Here is a 17,739-nt window from a genome sequence, read left to right as displayed (position 1 = left end):
CGAAAACGGAGTATGGCTGCCTACATGGCGGGGTAAAAACGGTCATGCACGTAAAAGCCCACTCGTGTGCATACGAGTGAACGCAGAAGAAGAAGATCATGTCCTAATCTGGATGTCAACCCAACATGCGCTCTGTGTGTTGATGAACGAAAGTTCAAGAGAACTGTTTGCTGTTCCCGCTGCTGTTGCTGCTCGTGCATCAGTTTGTCAAGGTCTAATACTCTCTTCCTTTCAAAACAGAAAAATAATAACAACTATGAAGATAACAAAAACAAGAACAACAATAATGGCAGTAAAAATAACGATGGTGTTTTTATTTATCCCCGCTGCCATGAAGAAAGACAGACGGAGAAAAAAAAAACAGAAAGAAACGGGGGGGAGGCATATGGAAAAAGAAATTCCTAGTTTCTCTTTCATTTCTCCCAGTGTGAGTCCCTGCCAATGACCTCATCACCATCAGTCGCACGTCCCTCCATCTCCACCATCCCCACCCTCTATCTCGCCACCCCCCACCCTCCCACGCCCCCAACCCCTTCTTAACCATCGTCCCCCTCCATCACCAAAATCCTGACAGGCAACTTCCACCCAAAGCATGCACAACTGTAGACAGATGCGCGTGTTTCACACCTATGTTTTCCCTACACTTCCTTCTGGATGAGGCTGCCGGAGGGAGTAAGGAAGGGAGGAGGGGTGGGGGTGGTGGGCCGAACAGCCCTCTGAGAGTCGAGGGAAAAAAAACAAAAAAAAACCCGACAAAATCACAGATGTACTGACGCGCGCGTGCGCACACACACTCACTCAAATACAGTACCTACACACACACACACACACACACACACATACACACAGCCTGAAGTATCTTGGCTACTTGATACAATTCATTCCCCCCCCCCCTCTCACCTCCTAGCTACCCACCCTCACCCCCATACTGTCTTCCCCCCTTCCCTTTCTTCTCTAACAAGGAAAGAGAGAGACAGAGAGAGAGTTTTGGCGCACAATGTGTTATTTCAGTTGTCTCTATAAATAGATGGGTTACGGCTAACGGCACGCATCAAACACTCCCCTCCAACCCCCCACACCTACCCACCCACCCACACTTCTTGTCTCGCATGAAAAGAGAAACATGTCTTAAAAAGAAACAAAAAGAAAGAAAGAAAATAAATAAAAAATCCGAGGTAGAGAAAAAAATAGAAAGAAAGAGGGGAAAGAAAGGAAGGACCAGTAGGGAGGGAGGCGGGAGGTGGGAGGGGAGGGGAGGGGGGGGGGGCTTATCGCTTGCACCCCAGAGCGGTGGTAGGCTTTTACTTCCAGACAGACCCGCTGTTCCTTGTTGTTGATGTTGTTAGTTGCGGCCGTTAACCACCGCTGCCAGACAAGACAGTTGTGATGTAAACACCGTCTGTACGTAAACAAGAGGGGAGAGAGACAGAGACACAGAGAGAGAGAGATGAGAGAGACAGAGAGAGAGAGATGAGAGAGACAGAGACACAGAGACAGAGAGTCAAAGATGAGGGGGAGAGAGAGAGAGAGAGAGCGCGACAGAGACAGAGAGACAGAGAGTCAGATGAGGGAGAGGAGAGAGAAAGCGAGAGAGAGACAGAGACAGTCAGAGATGGAGGAGAGGAGAGAGAAAGCGAGAGAAACAGAGAAAGAGAGACAGACAGAGACAGTCAGAGAAGAAGTGGAGGAGAGGAGAACTCTCAACTCAAAACGTTTTTTCATTCAAAGATTAAGATATTAGGCATGGCCCATTCTTCCAACCTGTCCTTGAGAGAGACAGAGATAGACAGACAGACAGACAGACAGAGACAAAGAGAGACAGAGACGGAGAGAGAGATGGAGGAGAAGAGAGAGACAGAAATGGAGGAGAAGAGAGAGAGACATAGATGAAGGAGAAGAGACAGACGGAGAAAGAGATGGAGGAGAAAAGTGAGAGACAGAGATGGAGGAGAAGAGAGAGAGAGACAGAGATGAAGGAGAAGGGAGAGAGACAGAGAGAGAGAGAGGGAGAGACTGAGAGACACACACACAGATGAATGAGAAGAGAGAGAGACAGAGATGGAGAAGAGAGAGACAGATGGAGAGAGACAGAGATGGAAAAGAAGGGAGAGAGACAGAGATTGGGGAGAAAAGAGAGAGACAGAGATGGAGGAGAAGGGAGAGAGACAGAGATGAAGGAGAACAGAGAGAGACAGAGATGAAGGAGAATAGAGATAGACTGAGACTGAGACAGAGATGGAGGAGAAGAGAGAGGAGTGTGTGTGTGTGTGTGTGTGTGTGTGTGTGTGTGTGACACGAGGACTGGGTGGGGAGGTGGGAAGAGAAGGTTAGCGGTCGGGGGGACGGGGTTGGTGATGCTGGGGTCTTGGAATAGATGCGCGTACGTTTTGTGCGTCTACCACCACCTTCACCCCCACCCTCTTCCCTTGTCCACACTTGATCTTTTCCTGGTGTGTGTGTGTGTGTGTGTGTGTGTGTGTGTGTGTGTGTGTGTGTGTGCGTGCGCGCGCGCGCGCGCGCGTTTTACTTTTATTCCATACTACTTTTTGTTCGTGTGCGAATATGTACGCTGATTACGTTCTTCACCATAGTTCTTCAGGGACAATGTAGAGATGGACACCGATTCGTATGTGTGTGTGTGTGTGTGTGTGTGTGTGTGTGTGTGTGTGTGTTGCTGTCAGTTTGTGTGTGTGTGTGTGTGCGCGCGCGCGCGCGCGCGCGTGTCATATACCGTGAGTTCGTGTCCGTCTGTGCACGTGTACGTCCGCCTGTGTGTGTGTGTGTGTGTGCGCGCGCTCACGTGCGCACGACTCCCATTTACAAGCTTACGTGTCTGTCTACTTAATACTAGGTGAGCGCGCGCGACCCTGCACCTGCGCCCCGCCCCAGATTGCTATCAAAACACGTGCAACCTCCCCCACCCACCCCCCCTCCAACCATCACCTCGCTATTACCCCCCCCCCCACACACACACACACACACACACACCCTCCTCCTCCTTTATCACTTCTTCCATGCATGTGAAGCAAGCTGTTGGATGCTGCCGATCCGGAAAGGAAGAGATCTGGGGGGGGGGGGGGGGGAAGAGGAAGGGGAAATTGGGAGGGGGTGGGGGTGAGGCTGGGACAGAACGTCGCCCACCACGAGCAGCGATGTAAACAAATCATCTCCTTCCTCACTCCACCCACCTCCCACTCTACATATTATATAATTTAACCCCCCCCCCCCTCCATCCGCCCCCCACGTGCACCATACCTACCCCTTTCCAGTCCCCGTGTTTCCTCTCACACCGACATCCGTTTATCATTCTAACATCAACCGTTGGCCGATGACTGATGAGGTAAACATCCCCCCCCCTCTCCCAAACAGGAAACACCACCATGTCTTTTCCCCCCACACCCACTCTCAAACCACCCTCCCTCCTTCCTTATCTCTTCAACACTAAGTCGTGTTGCAAGTTCTTACCTGATAATAAAGATCCTATCGTATCATCTCAATCTCAGGCGTACCACCACCCCCTCCCCCACCTCTGTCTCTCTCTGTGTGTTTCTCTCTTATCCCACTCTTTCACTCACTCACACACACAGACACAGACACAGACACACATCAAATGTATTATCTCAGCTCCTATTTCTCCCGTGAAGTAGTTTACTCACTATCATTTCTTAGGCCTATGATTATACAAACTGTTGATCCCCCCCCCCCCCCCCCTCTCTCTCTCTCTTGAATGGCATCATGTGCATGTTGCATGTCCAAATGTGAATTGTTTCATGGAAGGCCTATATTATGAAGATTACTGTAATTCTTGTTATCATATTTTAACTGATACTTGTAGAGCGCCTATACTCGATCAGCGACCAAGCTCAAAGCGCTTCACAAACACGTAGTCATTTGCACAACAGGCTGCCTACCTGGGTGGAACATTTTGAAACGAGAGTTGCCTGAGTCATTCCAACAGCAGTCACACGCGCGCACGCGTGCGCTCAGACACACATACATTGTACGAACGCACGCACGCACGCAAGCACACACACACACACACACACACACACACATGTATGCATATCTTTTGATGATTTTACAAACAAATTTTGCCATAGACCTTCTCAGATTTCGACGACTATTAATCAAAAAGTGAACTCACCCACTCCCACCCTGATCCCATATCCTTCAAAAACCAACAGACAAAAAAAAAGGGGGGGTGGGGGGGGAGGGGAGGGCAGGTGGGTCTGCACGTTCTCCCCCCCCCCCCTCCCCTCATCCTCGCATTCTGCCCACCGTCACACCCCCTACCCACCAGTCGCCCTTCCCAGCAGAGAGAACACAAATCCTGTCGAGAAAAGAATTTTCAATTAAAGACTCTCGTTCTCTCTCCACCATCCATCACACCCCTTACCTCTCCCACTCTCCCTGGACGTTTCGGAATTCTCTCCCTCCTCTTCTTCCTCCTTCCTCACCTCTTTCTCTCTCTTTCTCTCTCTTTCTCCTTCCTCACATCTCTCCCTCAACGTTTCGGAATTCTCTCCCTCCTCTTCTTCCTCCTTCCTCACCTCTCTCTCTCTCTTTCTCCTTCCTCACATCTCTCTCTCTCTTTCTTCTTCCTCACATCTCTCTCTCTCTCCCTCAACGTTTCGGAATTCTCTCCCTCCTCTTCTTCCTCCTTCCTCACCTCTCTCTCTCTCTCTTTCTTCTTCCTCACATCTCTCTCTCTCTCTCCCTCAACGTTTTGGAATTCTCTCCCTCCTCTTCTTCCTCCTTCCTCACCTCTCTCTCTCTCTCTTTCTTCTTCCTCACATCTCTCTCTCTCTCTCCTCTCTCTCTCTCTCCCTCAACGTTTCGGAATTATCTCCCTCCTCTTCTTCCTCCTTCCTCACCTCTCTCTCTCTCTCTTCCTCCTTCCTCACCTCTCTCTCTCTCTCTCTCTTCCTCCTTCCTCACCTCTCTCTCTCTCTCTCTTCCTCCTTCCTCACCTCTCTCTCTCTCCCTCAACGTTTCGGAATTCTCTCCCTCCTCTTATTCCTCCTTCCCCTTTCTCTCCCTGTAAGTGGGTTGAGGTGGGGTTAAGAGGAGGAATAAGAGGAGGAGAAGAGGGGAAGGGCAGGGGGGCGTGGCGGGGGGTGTGGCGGGGGGGGGGGGGGGTGTCCAAAAGACGACGAAGTAGCGACCTTGGCAGCACGTTTACAATGCTGTCAAGACAGGTCTTGACAACACTGACGTCACCGTCAGTAAATTGTCACGTCAAGGGGAAAGGGGTGAGGGTGTGTGTGTGTGGGGGGGGGGGGGGGGGGGGGGGGGGGAGGAGGGGCAGCGGGGAGGGGAAGAGGGACGAGGGCTGAAGAACGAATGGAATACTCCACGGTCTGCAAGTGCGTTGGATACTGTACTCCTGGGTGTACGTACGTTGTGTGTGTGTGTGTGTGTGTGTGTGTGTGTGTGTGTGTGTGTGTGTGTGTGTGTGTGTTGTGGTTGTTGTTGTTGTTGTTGTTGTTGTGTAGGATGGCGGGGGGGACACGGGGGTGGGGGGGTGGGGTTGGAGGGGGGGTTGGGAAGACAAGTCACAAACAAAAACGCCAACTTCATAGCATCCAAAGACAAATAATATACAAAACTAACTGATGCACTTCTCACGTCCCCCGAATCCTCAACTACGCCCCAACAGCCCTCCCTATAACCACCCACGCCCCTACAGCCCTCCCTATAACCACCCACGCCCCAACAGCCCTCCCTATAACCACCCACGCCCCAACAGCCCTCCCTATAACCACCCACTCCCAACAGCCCTCCCTATAACCACCCACGCCCCAACAGCCCTCCCTATAACCACCCACGCCCCTACAGCCCTCCCTATAACCACCCACGCCCCAACAGCCCTCCCTATAACCACCCAACGCCCCAACAGCCCTCCCTATAACCACCCACTCCCCAACAGCCCTCCCTATAACCACCCACTCCCAACAGCCCTCCCTATAACCACCCACGCCCCAACAGCCCCCCCTATAACCACCCACGCCCCAAGGCAAAAAAAAAAAGACAGCAATGTGGCCAAGCGTGACCACTACCCACCCCTGTCCCCAACCCACACTCCTTCACGCCCTCTGACCTTGAGGTCACGGTGCACCACGTGACGCTGGTGACAGTACTCCACAGCGGACAGGATCTGCCAGAATTTGCGTCGTGCGTCCACCTCGCTCATGCGGCCGTAACGCGCGATGTAGTCTGCAACACAGGCACAGGACGTGGTAAAAAAATTAATAAAAAAAATATATATATATATATATATATATAAATCGATGAATTAATACATGGATGAATAAACATATAATAAACAAATAAATGGATGAATGAATAAATAAATGGATGAATGAATAAATAAATAAATGAATGAATAAATAAATAAAACAAAAACAAAACACATAGACAAACAGATTGATAGATCTACAGATAGACAGACAGACTTAGAAAGAAAGATAGAGAAAGAAAGAAAGAAAAAAGAGACGTTAATTAAACAAATACATGTAAATATACATGAAAAAATAATGAGATGTTTTCGTTCAAATACATACATGAATAAATAATGAGATGTCTTCGTTCAAATAGATACATGAATAAATGACAGGTCTGGAGATTTTTAACCGGTGGTAGTGATTTTGTGTGTGTGTGGGGAGGGGGGGGGGATATTTTCTTTTTGTTATATTTTACTCATGTGATGTGCCTTGAGCATTACTGCATTCTAATGAAGGCGCGATATATATATATATATTTTTTTTTTTTTTTTTTTTTCTCCCAAACATCAATGCTAATAAAAGAAATGAGTAAAGAACTGAATGAATGAACGAACGAACGAAGGAAAGAATGAATGAAAACTAAAAATTAAAAAAATAGATAAATGAAATAAAGTAAAATAAAGGAGAAAAAAAGGTTGAGGCGATGGTGCACGGAGTCTGTTTTAGGGTTAGTTTTTGTTTTTGTTGTTTTGGGTTTGTTTGTTTTCTACCGTGGTTGCTGCTGATTACGATGATGTTGTTGGTCTGGTGGTGGTGGTGGTGGCGATGGTGGGTAGTTGGTTTTTATTATTATCACTATTTGTTGTGTTGTTGTGGTAGTGGTGGTTGTAGGCACCAGCTACAAAGTAAAGCCCCCCTCCACCACTCACCACATGATTACTCTGTCGAGGCGCTTTTTTTTCTTTTTCTTTTTTTTTAAACAAAAATGCAATAAACAGACACTATGTTCGAGGGAAAAGGGGGGGGGGGATGGAGGTGAGAGACAAAAATATGAACAGTAATGTTACACGAATAATAATATTAGTAACGTTTGGAACGCACGAACGCACACAACAACAACATGCACACACGCACGTATCCCCACCACCACCGCCTCCCGCCCTTCACCCCCCCCCCTCCCCCCGCCCCACACACACGCACGCACACACACGCGCACGCACGCGCGAGCACACACTGTTCCTTTTCATGATAAATACTCACCAAAGATTTCCCCATTTGGGGCGTACTCTGAAACGAGGTAGAGCATGTTTTTGGTCTCCATCACCTGAAATCAGACATCACATCAGGTCACTTCGGTGACACAACAATACAGAAATGTGTCTGTTGCTAACAGAGAGAGGGTGATTGAATTAGACAGGGGGGAGAGAAAGAAGAGAGAGAGACAGACAGACAGACAGACAGAGAGATACAAAGACTGACAGACAGACGGATAGACAGAGACACAGAGACAAAGAATGAGAGAGAGACTCATAGAAAGAGAGAGACAGAGACAGAGAAGAGACATAGAGACAGAGGCGCGCGCGCACGCACGCACACACACACACACACACACACTCACACACAGATGGAGAGAGATACACTCATACAGAGGCAGACACAGACATAGATACAGAGAGACAGAGATACAGACCAAAAATGTTTAACTATTACGCATTTCGTCTCCGCAGAAATTTGAACAATACAGTAATCATAATCTTTTACAAAGCTTTCACAGATTTATCGATTTAACAATTGTGACAACGTACTTCTCCTTTTTTTCTAACCATTTGCTGGCATTGTTTTGGTTGCTGTGAACTAATGTTTATGGTGTGTTTTGTTTTCCTCTCTCTCTCTCTCTCTCTCTCTCTCTCTCTGTTGTTGTTTTAAATTGTTGTTGCTGCTGTTGTTGTCGGGTTCTGGAAGGGAGAACGGGGCTTAGTTTTGTTTGTTTCTACATGTTTACAGGCTGTATATATGCTGGGCTGCTCTGGCTCAGTGGCTGGTTGTTGGTTTGGTTAAAGGTTTGGTTCTCTTTGCGTTCAGGTTAACTGTAACAGACCACCTGACCTCCCTCTCTCTCTGCGCTGAAAACCCAGGGGAAAGGAGACTTTGCCAACGGATCCCCGCTGACTACCCCTTGGAAACCAGACCACTGCAGAGAAAGTTCTGCACTTCAACCATCGTGCAACGACGACCGTAGGACACCTGTCCGGAACAACTGGACCTTAAGGGCGCAACGCCAACAGGTGGTTAAACTCCACTCTACGAGACTTTGCCGAACTGCTGATATTTTTACCATCATATGTTTTTTTCCCAAACTGCTGATATTTTTACCATCATATGTTGTTTGCCGAACTGCTATTTTTACCATCATATGTTTTTTTCCCAAACTGCTGATATTTTAACAGCATATGTTTTTATTTGGTGGTAACACTAAAAGCATAGCACTGCTAGCACTTGGTTGTCTATTAACATGTAACTGTAAAAATCTTAACAAGATGATAAGCCTCTTAGAGAGAACGAGAGAGAGTGTGTGTGTGAGAGGGAGAAAGAGGGAGGGGAGATGAGGGAGGGGAGAGAGGGTGGCTGGGAGGGAGAGGCAGAGACAGAGAGACAGAGAGACAGGCGCACATAGAGAGAGACAGCGAGAGACAGACAGACAGACTCCAGCTGTCCAGGGTTACAAACGACGCCGTGCGACATTTAAGGTGCTGACGTCAGACATGTCCACTGGCCAAGCCTTAGAGACAGCAGATTGCTTCCCTTCACGGCCACAAATCATCCGCCAACACACACACACACACACACACACACACACACACACACACACACATGTATACAATACACGCATGTACACAAAGCACACTCGCACAAACACACATACTCATTATTACTGATACATATTATATATACTCATCATATAGTGATTACATTACTGATACATGTTGCATATACATACATATATATATTCAATATTCATATACATTTGTCTACAATTATCATCACACACACACACACACACACACACACACACACACACACAGGACAACGAAACAAAGTGACACCCCAACCCTACCCCCACGCCCCTCCACCACAAACACGCACACCCTTGCCGTCACCCAGTGTTCCATCCGGCTGTATGCTGACAAGTTTTACACGGCCGTAATATTCGCTACGACACAAACGGATACAAGGGTATCTCACGTGCGCATGACGAATGAATACCAGTCCTGCATCACGCTGAAGACAAAGCTGCGCGTTTTCTCAGAAACCACGACACGTACTGACACAGTCACACAGACACACACACATACACACACACACAGAGGAGCGAGAAAGACACATGTGTAGACACGGACACACAGACACACGCATTCACTCTCTCACCACCCCCCCCCCCCCCACACACACACACACACACACGAACTGTGTTACCCCACTGCACTCACACACACACACACTAAAACAATTTGCAACAAAAGTTTGTCCTCAATATCGAAGATTAGAGAGAGAGAATTTCAAACGAATTCCTCACCGTCGGAGATTCTTTGATTACATTTTGTTTTCTAGCGCACTGTTTTCATTCATTAAAAACAATGTACGGATTCGTTAGCTCAATTTCTCGTGTGTTTTCTGTTATCGCTTTCAGGCAGATACACATGACTGGGAAAAAGACAATATATCTCAAACTGCCCAACACTCGATTCTTTTTTAGTGTATGAAATACAACATCCAATGTTTTAAAGATACTGGGTTTCCACAAGCTTGGACTTTCAGTGACTGACAGGTTAGTTCACTATTTTCGAGTGACGATCCATCATTAGGCTTATACGACCTATGACCATAATAATTATACAATTTTTGTTTACTATAAGGTACCAACTGTCTTATGATGACAAAAATAGTACGAACATAATGACATACAAAATGCATTGAAATTACATAATCAGCCAACATAATGCACTGAAAATACATAATTAGCCAACATAGTGCATCACTATTGCTGCGAAACACTGTAAATGCTTTAAACGTTGTGTGTGGTTAGAATTCAATGTCGATGAATCTGCTCACCAAACTAGCCAAGTAATTAACAACAGCAGCCTCACTGCTTACTTCCTTGATTAACTAGTTCTGGTTAATTCGTCAGGATCTGTGACATGTTTACTGATGATTCATTCAGCTCTTTTTTTTGGGCTGGCCCTAGAACCACCCCTTTGTGGTCTGGGTGATTTCAAAGCAACATGATTTGATTTGATTTGATTCGATTCGTTTTGATTTGATCTGATTTCTTTCAGGGCCTGATTGATACCGATGTATTAACTGTTATGCCAATCAATAAAATCACTCGGACTATGCGCGCGCGCGCGTGTGTGTGTGTGTATGAAAGGAAAAAGAACACACAAAGACAGGAGGGGGGGAAAAAGAAGAAGAAGAAGAAGAAAAGACTAGACAAAGAAGGCAGTTGTTTGTCGCCTTCACTGCCCTTGTCACCAACCACCACCACGCTCTTCATTCACCCATCCAACCCTCTACCGAGAGAGACAGAGGAAGAGACAGAGAGCGGGACACACACACACACACACACACACACACACAGAGAGAGAGAGAGAGACGGGGAGAGACATTGAGAGAACTCGGGAGAGTGAAAAAGAGAGGCAGAGACAGACACTGAGAGAGACAGAGAGAGAGAGAGAGAGAGAGAGAAATAGCTCTAGAGAGACAGAGACAGTGACACAAAAAGACAGACAGAGAGACTGAGAAAGATACACAGAGAGAAAGACAGACAGAGAGAGAGACAGACACAGAGAGAGAGAGAAATAGCTCTAGAGAGACAGAGACAGTGACACAGAAAGACAGAAAGACAGAGAGACTGAGACAGACAGCGAAAAACACAAAAAAAACTAAAATAAAAAAACAAAAAAACCATAGGAGGGGGGGGGCACAAGATCGCAGACAACCAATCACAAAAAGGGCCCAACCCAGGGCTGAACAAACACACGCAGCCGTCTTAAATACTTGGTACACTAATAACAAACAAAATTCCCCGTTCTCCTTACGTGAATGGGGTATGTGAAACCTCGTTTACCCCTTCTGTCTCTCTCTGCTCTTCTCTTGCGGGTAATTGCTGTCCTGCGTTGTTTACTTGAACAAGCCATGCCTTGTTTATCTGGGGTTTGCCAAAACTACGTTGCTCTCTCTCTCTTCTGCTTCCTTTGATAGGAGAAGGGCTTGGCCCCCTTCCACTTGATCTGTCAGTTTGTAACTACGTGCCGTGTTGGGTGTTCCCGGGTCAGGGGTTTAAAGTTGAAGGGGTTGCTCAAAACAAACAAACAAACAAAAACCAACAACGATAGAGAGAAGGGAAAAAAAGTGAAAAGAGAAAGAAAAGCGATTTTTCCATGTGTACTTACCCTGATTTTAGGAAAACGTTTTAACTCACCGAAAAAATGTACGCTTTGACGTAAATATCCCTTGGGTAAACAAAAACAACCTTTTCTTTCTGCCCTTCGATTTTTTCTTCTTTTTTTTTTTAAATTTATTTTAACCATTCTACTCCTTTTCATTTCCTCCGGTACCTTTTATTACTTCACTTTTTCCTCCGGTTTGTTCCCCCCCCCCTCCACCCCCAAACACTCACAGCGACAGTTTGATTTATAAAGAAACGTTTTAAAAAAATTTAAAAAACACACACTAAAGAAACGAAACAGACTGAAAAAGAACTGAAGCACATCAAGAGAGAATACAGAACCAGGTTTTTTTTAATCGACTCTCTATTTTGACTTTTTTTTCCGAATTTTTTTCTCACCCCAAACCTTTCTCCCCTCCCCTAACTCTCGTACTCTTTAACTTTACTCTCCCTGACTCTCCACCCCCCCTCTTCCACACCCACTCTCTCTCCCTCCTCCCCTCTCTCTCTCTCTCCCCCCCCTTCTCCCTCCCTCTCTCTCTCCCTCCTTCCCTCTCTCTCTCTTTCTCTCCCTCCTCCCCCTCCTTCCCTCTCTCTCTCTCCCCCTCCTTTCCTCTCTCTTCTCTCTCGTTCCCTACCCCATCCCTCTCTCTCCTCCTCCTCTCCCTTCCCCTTCCTTCCCTCTCTCTCTCTCTACTCCCCCCTTCTGTCTCTCCCTCCTTCCCCCCTCTCTCCCCCTCCTACCCACACTCTCTCTCTCTCTCTCCCCCACCTTCCCTTTCTTTCTACCTCCTCCCCCCCTCTCTCTCCCCCTCCTAACCACTCTCTCTCACTCTCTTCCCTCCTTCCCTCTCTCTCTCCTCCCCCTCCTTCCCCCTCTCTCTTTCTCTCTCCCTCCTTCTCTCTCTCTCTCTCTCCCTCTATTGTACAGGCTTCTTCTTCCTTTTTTTTCAGCAACATCGGCTCACGTCTGACGCCTGCTGCACGCCAGATAACAGGCAGGACTAATATAATGACGGACAGAAACGAACCCAACTGGTTTGTTCCCAAGATTAGCGACGTCAGTGTATACATATGTCATGAATGCTGGGGGTCAAAAAGTACCGCGTGGTCGACCGTAAGTATGTTCACACACACACACACACACACGCACGCACGCACGCACAGAGCGACAGAGAGAGAGAGTAAACACCACCACGCACACGAGACCAATTTGTTCACTCTCTCTCTCTCTCTCTCTCTCACAGAGGTTATGGTGGTGGAGGGGTGAACTGAATGGAGGAGGGGTGTGGTGGTGGGGTACCAGAGTGTGGAGAGAGAGAGAGAGAGAGAGAGAGAGAGAGAGTCAAAATCATAGTCAGTCAGACAGAAAAAGGAGACAGAGTGAGCCGTGACGTACTTGTCTGAACCTACGTCACCGGTTGTGTGTGGTGGAGGCTTTATCTCCTGCTGCCCGCATTTCACCACTTACACCCCCACACCCCCCTCCTCCTCCACCTCTAACTCCACTTTAACCAACCAACCGCACCCACTCTGACCACTCCACACACACACACACAACGGGGTCAGCCAACAAGAACCCCCCCCCCCCCTCTCTCTCCACTGCATGTTTACCACCCGTATCTCCCTGTCCCCCCCCCCCTTCCCTCCCCCCTCCCCCCATCCTCTCTCCACTTTCTGCCCTCAGACCTCCGCCCCCACATCCCAAGTTTACACACACGGGGATGGTACCCTGCACCCGTCAAAAAACGAAAGAAAATGAGACGTGATACTCGTGTGTGTGCGTGTGTGCGTGTGTGTGTGTGTGTGTGTGTGTGTGTGAGAGAGAGAGAGAGAGAGAGAGAGAGAGAGAGATCATGCGTATATATATATATATATATATATATATATATATATATATATATATATATATACACATAGAGAGAGAGAGAGAGAGATACATGTGCGCGCGCGTGCATGCCAGTGTGTCTGTTGGGGGGTGGGGTGGGGGTTATGCGTTTGTGTGTGTGTATATATATATACACATTTACGTGTGTGCGTGTGCGTGTGTGTGTGTGTGTGTGTGTGTGTGTGTGTGTCTGTGTCTGTGTGTACATGCGTGTGTGTGTGTGTGTGTGTGTGTGTGTATGACTATGCGTGTGAGTGTACATGTATGTGACCATGCGTTTGTGTGTGTATACAGTGTGTGTGTGTGTGTGTGTGTGTGTGTGTGTGTGTGTGTGTGTGTGATCATGCGTGTGTGATCATGATCATGCGTGTGTGATCATGCGTGTGTGTGTGTGTATACGCGCGCGTGTGGGGGGGTCGGGGGGGGGGGGGGGAGGGGGGTTGCCTCTCGGGTGGGGCAATCCTAAACTTGCTGACAAACGCTTCAGAAGATAAAGCCACCATACCGTTTGTGCGCAAACGCAGTTTCGACCAGAAGCGATTTTTCTCCACCTTTCTTTCGTGTTTTGCGTCAGTGAATGCTTACAAACGGGAGTGTCTTTTGCATCGTTAAATATTTTTAATACACCCTTTTTTCTTTTCTCTCTCTCTCTTTTTTTTTTTTTTTTCTTCTTCTTCTTCTTCTTCTTCTTTTTCTTCTTCTTTTTTTTCTCCCCCCCCCCTCCCCCCCACCATAATATCGATAAGGATGAAGTTCATGGCATGTGGTTCATACTGTGACGACAGCAACAACACACACACACAGAGAGAGAGAGAGAGAGAGAGAGAGAGAGAGAGAGAGAAGAGAACACACAGAGAGAGAGAGAGAGAGAGAGAGAGAGAGAGAAAAGAGAACACACAGAGAGAGAAGGAGAGAGACAGAGACAGAGAGAAAAAAGAGACAGAGGAGATAGAGACAGAGACAGACACACACACACACACACAACAACAACACAGAGAGAGAGAGAGAGAGAGAGAGAGAGAGAGAGAGAGAGAGAGAGAGAGAGAAGAAGAAGAAGAAGAAAAAGAAGAATCCTCGTGAGCACACCAGTCAAAAGCGATGGTGTGGAGAACGGAAGAGGTGTGTTTCAGGAGACTTCAGGAAAAAAACCTGGACCGGGAAACTGACGGAACGGACAGAAAAAGACAGTCTGTTCCACACCACTGGGTCAAGACACAAAGAAGGAGCGCTGACGCTGGGACATACTTCATTCACTTCTGATCACTGCCATCTGCTGCATGCATGTCGGCAATGAAGTGCAAAGTCAGCTGGTGACAGCACCCAGCAAAAGTCGTTTTTTCTGTTGTTGTTGTTGTTGTTGTTTTGGTTGTTAGGGGTTTGGGTTTTTGTATTGTTGTTTTTTTAAGACTGCAATGTGCGCAGAAATGAGGCGCGCCTGCACAAACGAACTGACAGAGATTGAGACAGACTGGCAGAGGCAGTGACCCGTGTGGTTGAACTCTTTCACTCACCTGAGAGAGAGAGAGGGGGGGGAGGGGGGGGGGGCGGAAATAGAAGGAGAGAGAGAAAGAGAGGGAGAGAGGGAGGGAGGGGGACAGAAATAGGAGAGAGAAAGAGAGGGAGAGATGAAGAGAGGGGAGAGAGAGAGAGAGAGAGAGAGAGAGGGGGGACAGAAATAGGAGAGAGAAAGAGAGGGAGAGATGAAGAGAGGGGGAGAGAGAGAGAGAGAGAGAGAGAGAGAGAGAGAGAGGGAGGGAGGGAGGGGGGGGGACAGAAATAGGAGAGAGAGAAAGAGAGGGAGAGATGGAGAGAGGGGTAGAGAGAGAGAGAGAGAGAAGAGAGAGGGGGGAGGGAGAGAGAAAGAGGGAGGGAGATAGTTCAAGAGAGACGGGTAGAGGGAGAAAGAGAGCCCTACCCAGATCATCAAAGATGACAAAACCATGTCTCCTGCCAAGGACGGGACCACCAGGTGTTAATGTTAGCGACACTGACGACAGACTATCAGGAAAAGTGCCTCATGGACCACCTGACTCGACGGAAACACGTTCTGGTGTTCATCCACAAACTATACACGTTGATGGGCAAAACCTGGCTGCTGCTGGAACTGCCCGTTAGCTCCTCATTTCAACAACTGTCGCCAGATTCATAACCTAAACAATGCCATTCATGATCATTCTTCTCTTCTTCTTCGTCTTCCTTGACGCTGTGAAGAGACACTGGGGCGGGGAGTGAAGAACTGACTGTTCACCATTTTGTATTTGTATTTCTTTTTATCACAACAGATTTCTCTGTGTGAAATTCGGGCTGCTCTCCCCAGGGAGAGCGCGTCGCCATACTACAGTGCCACCCATTTTTTGTATTTTTTCCTGTGTGCAGTTTTTTGTTTTTCCTATTGAAGTGGATTTTTCTACAGAATTTTGCCAGGAACAACCCTTTCGTTGCCGTGGGTTCTTTTACGTGCGCTAAGTGCATGCTGCACACGGGACCTCGGTTTATCGTCTCATCCGAATGACTAGCGTCCAGACCACCACTCAAGGTCTAGTGGAGGGGGAGAAAATTTCGGGGGCTGTACCGTGATTCGAACCTGCGCGCACAGATTCTCTCGCTTCCTAGGCGGACGCGTTACCTCTAGGCCATCACTCCACATATTCCTCCTCCACGACTGTGTGTGAAAACCTGGGCCTAGAGAGCAAGAGCTGCGGAATGGTTCAGTCACTGCCATCTGAAGTTACCCACAGAGACATGTTTCAACGTGGACACTAAACCTTGGTGGTGTCACCAAACGGGGCATATCATCCCAGGGACTGGGGGGGAAGCGGACCTAGTTACCATTACCCTCCTACTCCCTCCCCCCGGAAAACGGAGAATGGCTGCCTGAATGGCGGGGGTCCACTCGTAAGCGAGTGAACGTGGGAGTCGCAGCCCACAGACAAATAAGAAGACGATGAAGAAGGAGGAGAAGAAGATGATGATGATGAAGAAGGAGAAGGAAGAAGAAGATGATGAAGAAGGAGAAGAAGAAGAAGATGAAGAAGGAGAAGGAAGAAGAAGATGAAGATGATGAAGAAGGAGAAGAAGATGAAGGAGAAGAAGAAGAAGATGAAGAAGATGAAGAAGAAGAAGAAGAAGATCTACCAGCACCACACCACCCAGTCCACCACACAATGCCCTATTTCAGCTTACGATGCCCGGGATATGAACCCACAGCATCCTAGCAGTGTGAGCCTACAAGAAGCCAACCGCTGGCGCCCTTCTAGGTAGGAGCAGCTGTTCCAGTCAGTTATTCCCATGAATGCTGGAATTTTGCCAATAAAACTGTGAAAACTGGTAAGACTGCTGGACACTGAACAACACGAACGAAAAAAGTCAGAAAAGAAACAAACAGAAGACAACGACAGCAATCGACAGCTGTCTTGTGATAACCTGATCAGTCGCGGAACTACACAGATTCAAACCACAAGTTCTGACCCCAGCAGATCACCATACTAGTTAGAACTCCGCTTGCACCAACTAAACGCACACGGTTTTGCAGTGCTACGAGTTTCGTGCAAACGATGTCTGTCAAACGCAAACTATTGTGCTGAATACATCCACGTACACCTGTGGTTTACCTGGCCCCTGAACACAGAATTTAACAGAACCGTCCCAGCCTGGCCTTGTGTAAACCAGTGCATGCACTCTGTTCCGCTGAACGCATTTTACTTGTATCCTGGCTACCGCGCAACGTGCTTTCTTTCATTCCTTCCTCCTCCTCAATGACCCGAGCATCCTAGGAACCCGCCATTCCATCCCATCCCACATATATACTGCTGCCTGAGTCTTGCTGCTGACTCCAGAAATGACACACTTAAAGCACTACTACTACTAGTACTACGAAGAAGAAGAAGAAGAAGGAGGGGGAAGAGCAGGAGAAGAAGCAAAAGAAGAAGAGTCACAATCATAATCATAATAATGAAATAATTCTATATAACTTGGAACCTCATACTCAGACAAACCAAAGCACTTTCACTCGTGATTTTTCACTGGCACAAATGAAGTATGAACAAAATGGATAAAGACCAACATTTTACAAAGTCATACTTTAACTACACACATACATGTATACAGTATATGAAGACAGAAGGCTTGAAGAAAGATGGGTGGGGCTTCTTTGGAAAGAGGTAGGTCTTAAGGTATTAGAA

At 47.6% G+C, this 17,739-nt stretch overlaps 1 protein-coding gene across 1 annotated transcript in view; it reads right to left on the bottom strand.

The window, feature by feature from the left end:
• LOC143291577 (uncharacterized) overlaps positions 1 to 17,739 on the bottom strand; it is a 52,640-nt gene that overhangs the window by 19,901 nt on the left and 15,000 nt on the right. The window contains exons 3-4 of the mRNA XM_076601504.1: positions 7,485 to 7,548; positions 6,101 to 6,216 (exon numbers count right to left, since the gene is read on the bottom strand). Coding sequence (XP_076457619.1) covers positions 6,101 to 6,216; positions 7,485 to 7,548 — 180 coding nt within the window. The remainder of the gene's footprint in view (positions 1 to 6,100; positions 6,217 to 7,484; positions 7,549 to 17,739) is intronic.

The sequence above is a fragment of the Babylonia areolata genome, chromosome 17, assembly GCF_041734735.1.
Source record: "Babylonia areolata isolate BAREFJ2019XMU chromosome 17, ASM4173473v1, whole genome shotgun sequence".
In the NCBI taxonomy this organism is placed as follows: Eukaryota; Metazoa; Mollusca; class Gastropoda; order Neogastropoda; family Buccinidae; genus Babylonia; species Babylonia areolata.
The sequence above is the reverse complement of the archived record's forward strand: the minus strand, read 5'-3'. Positions and strand labels throughout refer to the sequence as shown.